At 47.6% G+C, this 12,066-nt stretch overlaps 2 protein-coding genes across 6 annotated transcripts in view; one reads left to right on the top strand and one right to left on the bottom strand.

Moving 5' to 3' along the window:
- Positions 1-10,529, top strand: part of LOC108631616 (TWiK family of potassium channels protein 18) — a 32,372-nt gene extending 21,843 nt beyond the window's left edge. The window contains exons 2-6 of one of the 3 annotated variants that reach the window (XM_018035668.2): positions 7,349-7,760; positions 8,004-8,340; positions 8,553-8,938; positions 9,327-9,695; positions 10,260-10,529. In XM_018035668.2, the coding sequence (XP_017891157.1) occupies positions 7,503-7,760; positions 8,004-8,340; positions 8,553-8,938; positions 9,327-9,695; positions 10,260-10,436 (1,527 nt within the window). In that variant the 5' untranslated portion in view covers positions 7,349-7,502 and the 3' untranslated portion in view covers positions 10,437-10,529. Of the gene's footprint in view, positions 1-7,348; positions 7,761-8,003; positions 8,341-8,552; positions 8,939-9,326; positions 9,772-10,259 lie in introns of those variants that run through there. The other 2 variants (XM_018035666.2, XM_026819040.1) reach the window with 2 other exon arrangements.
- The window catches only part of LOC108631618 (uncharacterized), a 58,906-nt gene that overhangs the window by 32,238 nt on the left and 14,602 nt on the right, over positions 1-12,066 (bottom strand). The window lies entirely within an intron of this gene.

Below are 12,066 nucleotides of genomic sequence, written 5' to 3'. Positions count from 1 at the left end.
ATTTAATTCGAGATAGCTACTTGAACTTTTCTCGCGTGCACACGCAAGGCGAGGGTTTAACTCGTTTTTCCGACACGACGACGTGAAGGACGATCACCTTATCGAAACGAGCTACGAAACGAGAACTATTAAAAGAAACGTTAACGAATATCCCGACTAGATCGCAGATTTTCTACACGCACACGATTCGACGTGCAGCAATTATAAATGCAGAAAAACTATTCAGAACACCAACGTTTAAATGCTAAAACGAACGTTCGTTTAAAACGTTTTTTAAACTGACACCATACACGCCTCGATTCGTATTGGAATCTGACCGTGATAATCGGTGTTTCGAACAGATGATGGGACTGATATGGAAAGCTAAGCTAACGCTGAGTAAATGGCAAAGTTCGCAAGATCGGAAATCCGAAATTCACTAGCTTAATCGCATTGCATACTGTCTCCGTTTCGAATCCCACGATCACCGAACTAATCTTAACTCATAGTCTAATAATTCCGATCTACGTTCCCACCGATCCCATTAACACGATCCCCAAAAACCACTCGGCGGTAATTCCCTAAATTCCGCGACTTCGATTCTCGTCGACTATGAGAAAAAACAGACGAGCGTCAGACGTTGCGAGTAAGAGTCGATTAAAAGACATCTTTATAAATCTCCTGGCCGGCGAGCGGAACCGTAGAGGGTCCTTTAAACGACTTATTGGTTCTCGACCTATTTCCTTAAAGGTTTCCGTGACTTTCCCGCAAGTCCCGTCGATCCTAGCTATCATACGCTCGGAAACCCTCTTCTAAGATTGTCACGTCACGTCTGGACATACCCTAATTGATGATTCCGACCCAATGGAACCAATTGATAAAATGGTACGTGACCAAGTTACATGAAATTCGAAAGGCAAGATGTTCTAACGACGAACACGATCGCATTTCCCATGGCTCGTTTGCATCGTACGTATGATTACAAAATAATACGACGTGTTCCAATATTTTATTAAACGAGGATTCAGTTTTATTAAACTAGAGTCAACGCTTAAAGGACGACTTTAAATAACGTCTCATATCGATTTATCCCGCGTAACTACTTTGGCGATAATGATTAGAAAAACGATGCCAACGACGAACTGACTCACTATCGCACGGATTCGTAGATTGAACGACGAGTGCGAACCTAGTTTTCGACCGTCCATCGTCGAACGGGACCCGTGAAAAATGTCGGATCAACCAACTCTCTCGTGTTCCTCGCTTTCAGCCGGCACGAGCCTCTTTCTTCCCTTTTCTCGTCTTAGCGAGTTCTTAGCGAGTTCCTCTCGCACCGGAAATTCGGTCCAACGTCTCTTTGTGTCCCTCTCTCTGCCCCAGAGGCTGCAGACTCCCACGCTTCTAGCTGCTCGGGCTATCGATTGCGAGCTGCCAGGGCCACGAAGACCCCTGGCTTGGCTTCGTTGTGCTAACTCGTTACGCGGTGTTACCGCGTGTCCCGATTATATTCTGCCAGAACCGAACATACGCTGCACACCGCGCCGCCTGCACGTTCCCATGCTCGTTGATATGATTCGTGATATATCTAATATCCAATTCTCGTTGCCTTTACCGAGCAAACCATGATCGCTAGGCTACTGATTTTTCTACGAATCGCTCGCAATGTTCGTTTAGAAAATGAAATCTATATCGCGTCTCACGCTCGGTCTTCCGCATATTTCTAACGCACACGATCCTCGCGTAAAAGTAAGAAAAGACCGCGTGACAAGAATAATACTAAGATAATGTTAATGATTCATGAAGAATCTGAAAATATAAAGGCCTTGAAGTGCTACAAGGAAGTAAATTCGTCTGATGGTAGGGACGGTTAAAAGAAAATTGATCCCCCCGAAGCTAGCTCAGCCATTTGTTTCTCTGGCAGCGCACGTCGAGGCTTAATTTTTCTTTTGTTCCCCTCCTCATCCTCATAACACCTTATCGCCGCGGCTCATTTTGTAGCTACTTTTTCACGCGCAGCTTCCTGCTCCTCGCGTTTCCTGTCGCTCGTTATCTCGCCGCCCTCGCTTCCGATCCAAACGGGACGCAAACGTTTCTCCCCGCGTAGCTGCTCGATTCGTCTTCCTTTGTACCGGCGAGCTTTTCTCTCGCGGTATCGACTTCTTCGCTCGGGAAAAGAGGACGCGATCCTGATCGAGAGAGGAAACGCGTGATAACGGATTCGCTAATCGCGCGGTGTGAATAAACGAGATTTCTCGATGCGCCTCGGCTGACGCGCGTGCATTCGTGGCTCGAAACCGCGGACTTTGCAGGAACTTGGCGAAAGTGCACTCGAAAATGGTGAATTTCGAGACGAGTCTCTCTCTCTCCGTTGTAACCGGATTTCAAACGAAATTGCGAGGAAAATCCGTGGATGTTCGATGTTCCCGGAGTGTTCTCGTGTAAACGGGGTTCCAATGTTTGTATAAGTTACGACTGTCGGGGAATAGAGGGTTTCGCGAATTTTCCGAATATCCGATCCCTTTGACGCAATTTTGGAATCGCAATTACGCACGATTCGATCGAACGGATTCAAATAGAAGCAAGACATATTCATTCGAAATTCCGACGCATGGTTTTCACATGGTTTGTCGAGAAGAAAATAATGTAAAGTCGTCCGAGTCTCAAGTACATATTTACTGGCCGAAATTTCTTCGTTTCGGGCTACGACAGAAACTCCGTGGACGTCCCTTTATAAGGGTCTTATCACGGGGGAGCTATTGTTAGACTCGATTCACTTGGATCATCTCCGCCGTGTTAATTAGTTACGCGCGTTAGACCTGGGCCGATTGTAGCGCTGGGCTTGCAGCATCAATTCCAATTAGACCGCCCTACCCTCGGGGTATTGCGATTCCTTCGCGTTTACCACCTGCCAACAGATACCCGATCGTATGCATCCTCCGATCGCATCTTGAACGTGTTATCCTTTAACGGTCGCGCCATTCGTGGTAAGGATAATTGACTCTGGACGTCGATTTCACTGTACGCCGCTTAAACCGGCGTAAATCGATTTTCATTCCATTTCGATGTCATTCGATCGGAAAAACGGATTCCCTCTCAAATTCCTATTGATTAAACCGCCTTATCGCCCAACAGGAGGAGATCAACCGCTGCTCCATCGATCAAATTTTCATCGGGTAGACCAAGTTCGCATCCGGTCGACCATACGTATCCTTTCTATTGCGTTTACCGCGATCCGTCACGCTTCGTCTCGATTCAACGAACACGTTCAATCGTGAATTCCGCATCATACGTACAAGGTGTTTCAGAACTCCAGGCCAAATCCGATAGGAGCGTCTCTTTCTGTCGGTGTGAACCACTCGGTTTTGCAAAGTCATATAAAGTCTCTTTGAAAGTATCGCAAATCCTATAGAACGATTCACCCATTCCCCAAATGTAACGACGAGAAGCAAAGAACGGAAGAAAACATCTGAGCCATAGAAATATAGCTGCATTTCGTTTTGTCAAAAATGTATCGTGCTGTTTTTTCTACTTTGTCGGCGGAAGGATACCGTAGCTACCTATTTTTATATTTCTGTCCGTTGGAGGAATCGCAATTCTGAATCGGCCAGTATCGCGTCACGCTCCCGGGATGGGAACATGGACGACGACGCGGACGAGGGAAGGATACGGTGGTGTGGGATCGTTTCGCAACGTCGGCGTCGACGTCGTCGTTGTCGTCGTCGTCGTCGTCGTTGGCCGTAGGACGGCCGCGAAAGGAGGGATGTGCCACGACGACGGCGACGACCCACATTCCATCGAATTTAATTTCATGCCTTATCTCTGGTAACCACGGTACAATGCTTCAACTGGGGCGGCTGCGAATCCTTCTATCTTTCCCTTGTACGCCCCACATACACCGCCCGGCACAACGGTCTACGTACAACGGTTCACGGTTGCGACTCCGCAACGGCCGCAATTTCTACCCGTATTTTTCTCACGAAATATTCACCTCCCGGTTTCTCTCAATACGCGGATACGCCGAGCAATCGATGCAGATTCTTTCTTCGAATGTAAATTCGTGTAGACGCTCGCGCAATTTACACGGGATCAGTCAACAACAGTCGGAAATTTAATTTGCAGCGAGAAGAGAGAATTGTTAAATGGAAATACGAACAGTTTTACGACGCCGTCGGTGCACATTAAAATTTCATACGATGAGCCGCGCATATGATCATGGTCGAAATAACAATGTACGATGGAAGATTTTTAATGGACTCTTCTCGTTTCACGTACGAAGCCACGTTTTAAATAACAGTTTTATCTAAAAAGCATTTTGTTTCTCTTCGGTATTAGATAAAACCTAAAAAAGCAACCCCTTCGCTCCCTCAATTACTTTGCCGTAAGTTCGTAAACAGAGGGTGACAGTTATTTACACGTACACGTTCCCTTTCACCCCGTAACAACCCTATTATATTTTCCACGTCGATTAACGCGTGATCACTGAGACGTTGCCCTGTCGCACACTTAAAACACACAAAATTTCGTTTTCCAATAAAAAAATAATAGAAAGAGCATTACAAACGGGAATATTATTAATCGAACGCGATCGTAATTATTCATCGTCGAATCGCTGGGACCTGATTGCTTTAGAAGATGCTAACTGAAGACTGATTGATGGCAGCCTAATTGCTTCTAAACTTGCTGAGCGTCGATCATGGACCACCCGGAAACTACCTCCCGGGATTATTTAAGGATGTATAGGCTATACATATACTTAAACAATGCTGGCATGTTGAATTTGTTATTATAAATTCCTATNCTTTTAATTACAGGAAATGCGTTTTTCTAAGGCACATAAACTTTTGGTATTGACTCTATAGCCAATACATCCTTAAAGAGATGCCAACCGATATTTAGACGATCCCGCCCAACTCTGTACAATTTCACAACAGTATTTGTCTGACTTCCTCCCTCGCGAAACTTGGACACACAGTGAACCCCGAGTACCAATTCTCTGATTCGGCTACTCCGTCGAATACAATCTCTCGTAGTCGCGTTACACGACAACAGCTCACTCGTAATTATATTCTCACGAGGACGTACGGTTACATTTGAAAAAGGGAAATTGAATTTTACATTCTGAACTCAGGTCAGAAGTCACGTCTAGTTTCACATAAAAATCCGCGGTCTGATTATAGAACTAGAAATTAGAAAAAAGGAGAAACTCGTTCGCACGGAAATACGTACAGGTTCTCCGGTCGAAACTGAGATAGGCGAGCGAGATACCCGTGTAGGCGGTATTGAAACGCTCGTCAAGGGACAACGAGACTAAACACGGAGAGAGAGAGAGAGAAAAACGTAGTTTACGATGTAGTTCATATCGTGATAGCGACGCGCGACATAGGTACAGTTACGTTCAATATCACTCGCAATTATTCCAACGCTCTTGGTTAGACACGAGAATAATGTTGCGAGTAAAACATTTTTTTAGACATAAATAACATTTTTTAAAACGTTCATTTCTCAAGTTCGGAACGAACGACCATCCCATACGCCAACATTATGAAGTTATAATTAGAATTTTCTGTAGTTGAAATAATACGTTTCACAGAACTATTAGAGGATACGAAAAATCGTGGACGAACGTGTCACGTGCTTCACATCGGAGTACAAAGGAGAGAGTGTGTGCCTTCACTTATTTTACGAACGGCAACTGTCCAGAATTCTTTTCTCATTAACATTTAATTTGAAAATTGCGAGCGATCCTAGTTTTGTGGTTGTACAAACATCTGGGCTCGGTTTATTAAGGTTTGGGTGTATGAAGATCGGTCGGTACAAAGTACAACACGCGTGCAAAAAGCGCGTGGGTGGCGGGTCGAAGCTCGAGTGGCTATTTCTGGGTTCGTACGCGCGACGATCGCTTTATCAGCGAGGCGCGCCTACCTGTATCTGTTCCACGGAGACTGAAAGCGCGAAAACAGGACATTTATTTCGAGAAATCGAGCCATCCGATTATTAACTTGCCAGTAATGGGTCGCGACCCGACAGGAAATTGAAAAATACGAGCACGACCGATTCCCTTCGCGGGGTGAACGGCTGTCCCTTCACCCGCGATTTTTACCGAACGTTTCCGCGTGAAAACGACGACTGATTTATGGCCAATAGATTTCGACGGTTCGATCGAATCAAAGATTATCGCGGCCGATGTTTTCGGATTAGGAAATTGCATAACGGGCGTGCTTTAACGCCGTGTTCCGGCCTCGCAGATCGAATTCGACCCGCGATATTGCAAAGACGTGCGAATTCGCAATTTCCATAATTTCGAAGTTCAATTCCGGAGTTCGTACAATGCTTCCGGAGCTTTTACGCCGGTCGAGGCATTACGATTGCTCGCGGTCTCTACAATTTCAGAAAGTCAAAATGAAAAGATATCGGGGATGCTTCTGTGAACGTTCCCGGTACGAGCACGGCAAACAGTGAAACTATAAGAATTCAACTTTTCAGAAATATTGTACGAGTACACGACACTGCTACAGATTGAACTTCGAAATAGGGATTCTTCGAAGACGGATCCTCGTTAGAAGATTGATTCTAGCTCACTGTCCGTCGTCCGAGCTATTCGTTTATTTTCTTTCCCCTCGCGAAAATTCTGACGACGTCGTTTCTACGAACGAGAATTCCATTAGAGAAATAGCGCAGAATTGTATGAAACTCGGTATTGTTACAAGGAAGATACACAGGAAATAAATATCGAAATGAAATCGTCAGATCACGTTGCACAAAACGAAACGAGAACTAAAAATAAGAATACCTTCGACGAGCCAATAGTTCGAAGTTCTATCGCTCGCAGGAAGTGAATCAAACTGCGCGTTCGATTCACAGTGGCACGCGGTAAGATATGTCAGGCGGGCTCAGCCCACAGTAGAATATGGTAAGATACGTCAGACGGGCTCACCCCACGGCGGACCGTCGCACCCTCGAGACTTCGGAGACTCGACTCCGGCAACGATTTTCAAACGTTCATGCTATGCATCGGATCAAAGGGGCATGTGTCCTTAAATAAAGTAATACGCGATTCTTTTAAACGAAACAGTGCAGTCGGCGCGACAGCCGACTGAGAGAAATATGCTCGAACATTCAACTTATACGTAAACCATGGTTTGGGCCTTTAAACGAGACTACTACCCCAGGGTCAATTAACTGTTCTCTCACGGTCAGACGCAGGCGTATCCGAGATCCCGAGGTCACGGCACCCGATCCGAGCCACTTGTCTCAGACACCCTCGATAACCATAAGTACACGCGTTCGACGGTTCTGATCGCTGTAAGGAGCAATTAGGACGGCGACAACGATCTAATACGCGTTATCGCGGGTTTGATCTCTGGCACAGGGCTGCGACAACGCACCAGATGGACGAGGCTCCAGGGAGGACAGGGAAACGATAGGAGAGGCGACCGGTTGCGGCTGCTGCAGCTGCGCGTCGGTCGCCTGGACCTGCAGCTGCAGCACCAGCGGGTAGCTGCCGGTGAAGACGGGCCAGAACGATGCAGAGCACCGGCGACTACTATCAAAGGGCCCCGAGATGCTGTCCGGGAAGGAACGCGAACGCGAACGCGGACGCGTTAAGGATCAGCGCGTCCGTGAGGGGCGCCGAGCTGCTGTGCTGCTGCTGCAGCTGCAGCACCGCGACGTCCACCAAGACCCCGGGTCTGTTGGTCAGCCTCGGTGTTTGCGTTCTCGTTTTGGGATACACGTTGCTGGGAGCGTTCGCATTCATGGCGCTCGAAGGGGGTCTCAAGTCGGTCAGTGTTCGTTTAACTCGGCTACTTTTAGCCTCTCAAATATTTAACCCTTAACTATTATAGACGTTCGCGATAAAGCAATTCAATCGTCTTCGCTTTGTGTATTAGTAACTGACGAAGTCTTAACCGTGGAAAACCTTTTCAGAATTACTTTGATTAATAATGTTACGCGATGATAGAGGAAATAGCAAAGACGTAGAGCGTTTTCGCAGAGCAACTATAGTAGTTTTAATGGAACGATAGGACTCGGCGAACGACTTGCTGGCTGGTTCGAAGCCCGAAGGTGGTTCCTACTCGATCCCGTCTCTCGAGGACGACACCGCAGCTAAGGAGCTGAGGGCACGCACCGTCGAGAGACTTTGGAGCATCACGGAGGATCTGAACGTTTTGTATAAAGAGAACTGGACCCGATTGGCAGCGAGAGAAGTGTTCGAGTTCCAGGAGAACCTAGCACGCGGTCTTAGGAGGACTTCCTCCCAGTACGAACCGTCTCGAACCAGAGACCTTTCCGACAGGAGACCGCGAAGGTGGACTTTCAGTGGCAGTCTCTTATACTCTCTCACGCTCATCACCACGATAGGTAAAACTTTACATACGTATAAAATTCCGCCAACCCTCCCAAACATCGTTCGCATTTACGGAGCGAAACAGAAGATTCAATTGACGTCGTTAAAATCCCCGAATGAATTCGAGACGCGTCTATTAAACTTTAATAAACGGTTCGCAAACAACCGTTCTCCGCTCTACTGTCAATAACGGCCGACGTAACTCGGTGTAATATCGTATTCTCAGGGTACGGTAGCGTGGCGCCTCGTACTGTCTGGGGTCGTTTGATCACGATAGTGTACGCTCTGGCCGGGATACCCCTAATGCTGATCTATTTGAGCACGGTGGGCGACGTTCTCTCGCGAAGCTTCCGTCGCTTGTACGGCCGGCTGTGCAGGCCGCGAAATTGCGCCAGAAAGCAGCAGCCGCCCCCGCCCCCGCCGCCCGGCATCATGAGCAAAACGTACAGATACGACAACCACGTCGACTCCAAGTCGGGAAATTACTATTCCGCGAGCCGAGAGAGCTCCTGTGACGATCTTGGGACTAGAGGCACCAGCAGCGCTATTTTATTGGACTGCGGCAGCGAGGGGCTGCTTCACGCTACCACCAGCTCCACAGCCGTGCTTCAGGTACGATCAATTTTATTTTAGGTATAACGTATCCTTCTACGTTTCGAATGTATCCCCGTGCCCATTTTATCCGCGAGGAAATTGGTGAAACGCTTCGCGTATAGGTATCGTATAAATTTCAGTAGGACACCCACGAAGTATCGAACTTGTCGATAGCTGCACGTACATAACTCCACTGTGCACTCTGCGTAATATGCCCCCGATGGATATTACGACCGTTACTTATTTTTATAAAAGAATCGAGTGTTCTTGTTCCGAAATGAGATGACTATACTTCGATGACCAGTTACTTTTCAAATAAGAAAATCGTTGTTATATTTTGTCATTATTTTTGGAAAGAGTCGATCGTCGCCTAAGGGTAAAATAATCCGTTCCTTCTGTCCATCAGGACGTGTCGTCAGGAAACGGCAAGCGTCACTTTCATCCGTGCTCGTTGCCCCTCTCATCGAGCTCTTCGCCCGGGTACGTGGTGACGAACCCGGTCAGGATACCGATCAGCCTGTGCCTGGTGATCATGCTGCTCTACATATGTTGCGGCGCGGTGATGTTCAATCGTCTCGAAGGTTGGAGCCTCCTGGAGGGTGGCTACTTTTGCTTCACCAGCCTCGGAACGATCGGGTTCGGCGAATTGATGCCGGTGGGACGCAACGCGGCGTCTACCACGCTGCAGGAGCTCAGTCTGTGCGCTTGCTCGCTCTACATCCTCGCCGGGATGGGCCTGATCGCCATGTGCTTCAACCTCGTCCAGGAGGAGGTGGTACGCGTGGTCAGGGTCTTCGGTAGAACCTGCGGCATGTCGTCGGGGGTGGTGGTCGGACCTATCGGTGGTACAGGTATCCCTGATGCAGGCATTCGACGGGGAACCGCTAGATCGTTCCGGACGAGAAGCTGATTCTTAATACGGCTGTGTTTTAGATCACGTTTAAGCTTTCAGCCTGACTAGATTCGCTATTATCCATCCATAGACGAGCGACGTTATCCCGATGCCGTTTAGTCTTTTAACACAGACCTCGTTTCGTTGATCCTCACCCGTTTTAATTTCTCTATCGTTGCGATCACACCTCCTGTCCCACCTGATCGCAAAACCTTCGGACGAATCCAGGCTAAAAGTACGCGAAAATAACGAACGAGCTCTCATTCGCTTGCACGTTAAGCGGTTCTGATCCACTCGCGTCGGGGATTTCGATTGGGCATCTTGACCACTTCGCATAACCCCTTGATTAAAATCGCGATCAAAATAAAGAACAATATCTCGTTAAGTTCGGTATTTGAAATTTCGTACACGATCACGAGAGAACTGTGAACTGATCTCGTTTCACAGGTTCCAGTACAGGGCTCAAGGCCGACCTGGACGATGGAGGAGGTACAAGCGACTCGCGACTGTCCGAACAGGAAGAAGAATCGATCGCCATGTCCATGGTGCCAGCATCCTGACAGCATCCGGCCAGGAGCCCCGGCGATGGGAAACTCCTGGCCCATGCGTCCAACACTGCCATAAAGCCATCGCCGGGTCACCATTCTCTGCCGCGTAAACGAACGCCGTCTGAGTCGAGGAACTCGACGCAACAGTTTCAAAGGGCGCAATCGTTGAGGCGGAGCTGCCTCTCGCCCACGCAGTATCATCACCAGCATCATCAGCACCGTCAGCAAGAGAGTTCCTTGCACTTCGAGTATTTCGTGCCTAGGAGCGTGAGCGAATTCAATTTGACCGCGGCCGCGGTCACGGACATGGCTGTACCTCCGCCGCCACCGTCTTCGGTGTTACGGCCGTCCGCGGTCGTAACACCGCCACTGGTAGCTCCGGTCAACGCGACGACCAACCAGTCTCGGTTGTTGGACTGCCCCGGCACGGCGACGAGGAGTCGCGAGAAGATGGTCACGTTCGAGGACGAAGGCATGAACTGTGCCACCACGTCGACTCCCACGAGGAAGAACGTTTCCGCGTTGGAGAACGTCTTCATGTAACCGATCGATTCGGTCTTTCTGTGATCGATGACGGTGCTCTGGTCGTCTCGCGAGGGTATTAACTGGTCTCGTGAAATTGTGTGTCCTTTTCTCTTCGATCGAGTGAAAGTCGATTGACGAGGCGGGAAAATTATGTACCGATGCTCCTCTTGTATAATCGGGAGGCGAATCGTCGCGATTGTAACGAGACGTTCTTAAGAGTAGTCATTTCGAATCGTACGATGAGAATCGAAGTGCGAGAGATGTCCGGGACACGAACTTCGAGCAACGAACGTGTCCGAAGGGGGAGGGTCCGTGGGTTCGGGCGACTTTTAGGGGTGGTCGATCCGCCGCGACGAAAGACATTAGATTTCTACCGTTCACATTATAACTACCGTTATTGTAACACTATTTAATACTCTTATCGCTGCTGATATTCTTCTTCTTACAATTATCGTTGCTAGATTACGCGAATTACGGCCGGATTTACTTCGCGAGTTGTGCGAGTTGATAAAGTGTACATGCCGTTACATTACCTCTTCCTCGGACACATACGTTTTTACATGAAAACCGACTGTACACAGGGTGAGACAATCGAACGTGTAATTATTCTTGAAAAAGTGTATTTAAAATATCCGTCAGGCTCGTCGGTGCATCAAATTTTCTTTCGAAATTAATTAAGAATTTTCTACCAACGAAAAATCGCTTTCTACAGTTGAAGTTGTACTCTAGAATGTTTGACCATCGAAATGTGTGTCCTAGAAGAGGTAATGTAAAGAACGAAAGAAAGACACAGCCTTAAAAAAACGATGCCGAATAGGCGGTTCAATTAATACTGTTTAAAAAAAAAGACAGATAAATATAAAATAGGGAGAAGACATGCACAGATGGGTGGGACGGTCTATCCTAGTGTAATTTTTAAGATGATTTCATTTAATCGAGCGTCGCTTAATTTTCATACGAGCTCGGACGAAGAGTGTGCGAATAAAAGTATATGGCCCATTATAAATGGTCAGGGATCTGTCGTGCGAATTAAGAAAACGATGATCGAACGAAACGGTAATCGGTATCATAACGGACCAAATCCGGTCTTCACGATGGATTTTCCATACGAAACAATTACAGGCGATTACGAAACGTTACTACTTAGATTACCAGTTTACGATCGAGGCTCAACGAGTGTT

This window comes from Ceratina calcarata, unplaced genomic scaffold (assembly GCF_001652005.2).
Source record: "Ceratina calcarata isolate Rehan_Ccalc_2016 unplaced genomic scaffold, ASM165200v1 scaffold92.2, whole genome shotgun sequence".
Classification (NCBI taxonomy): Eukaryota; Metazoa; Arthropoda; class Insecta; order Hymenoptera; family Apidae; genus Ceratina; species Ceratina calcarata.
The sequence above is the reverse complement of the archived record's forward strand: the minus strand, read 5'-3'. Positions and strand labels throughout refer to the sequence as shown.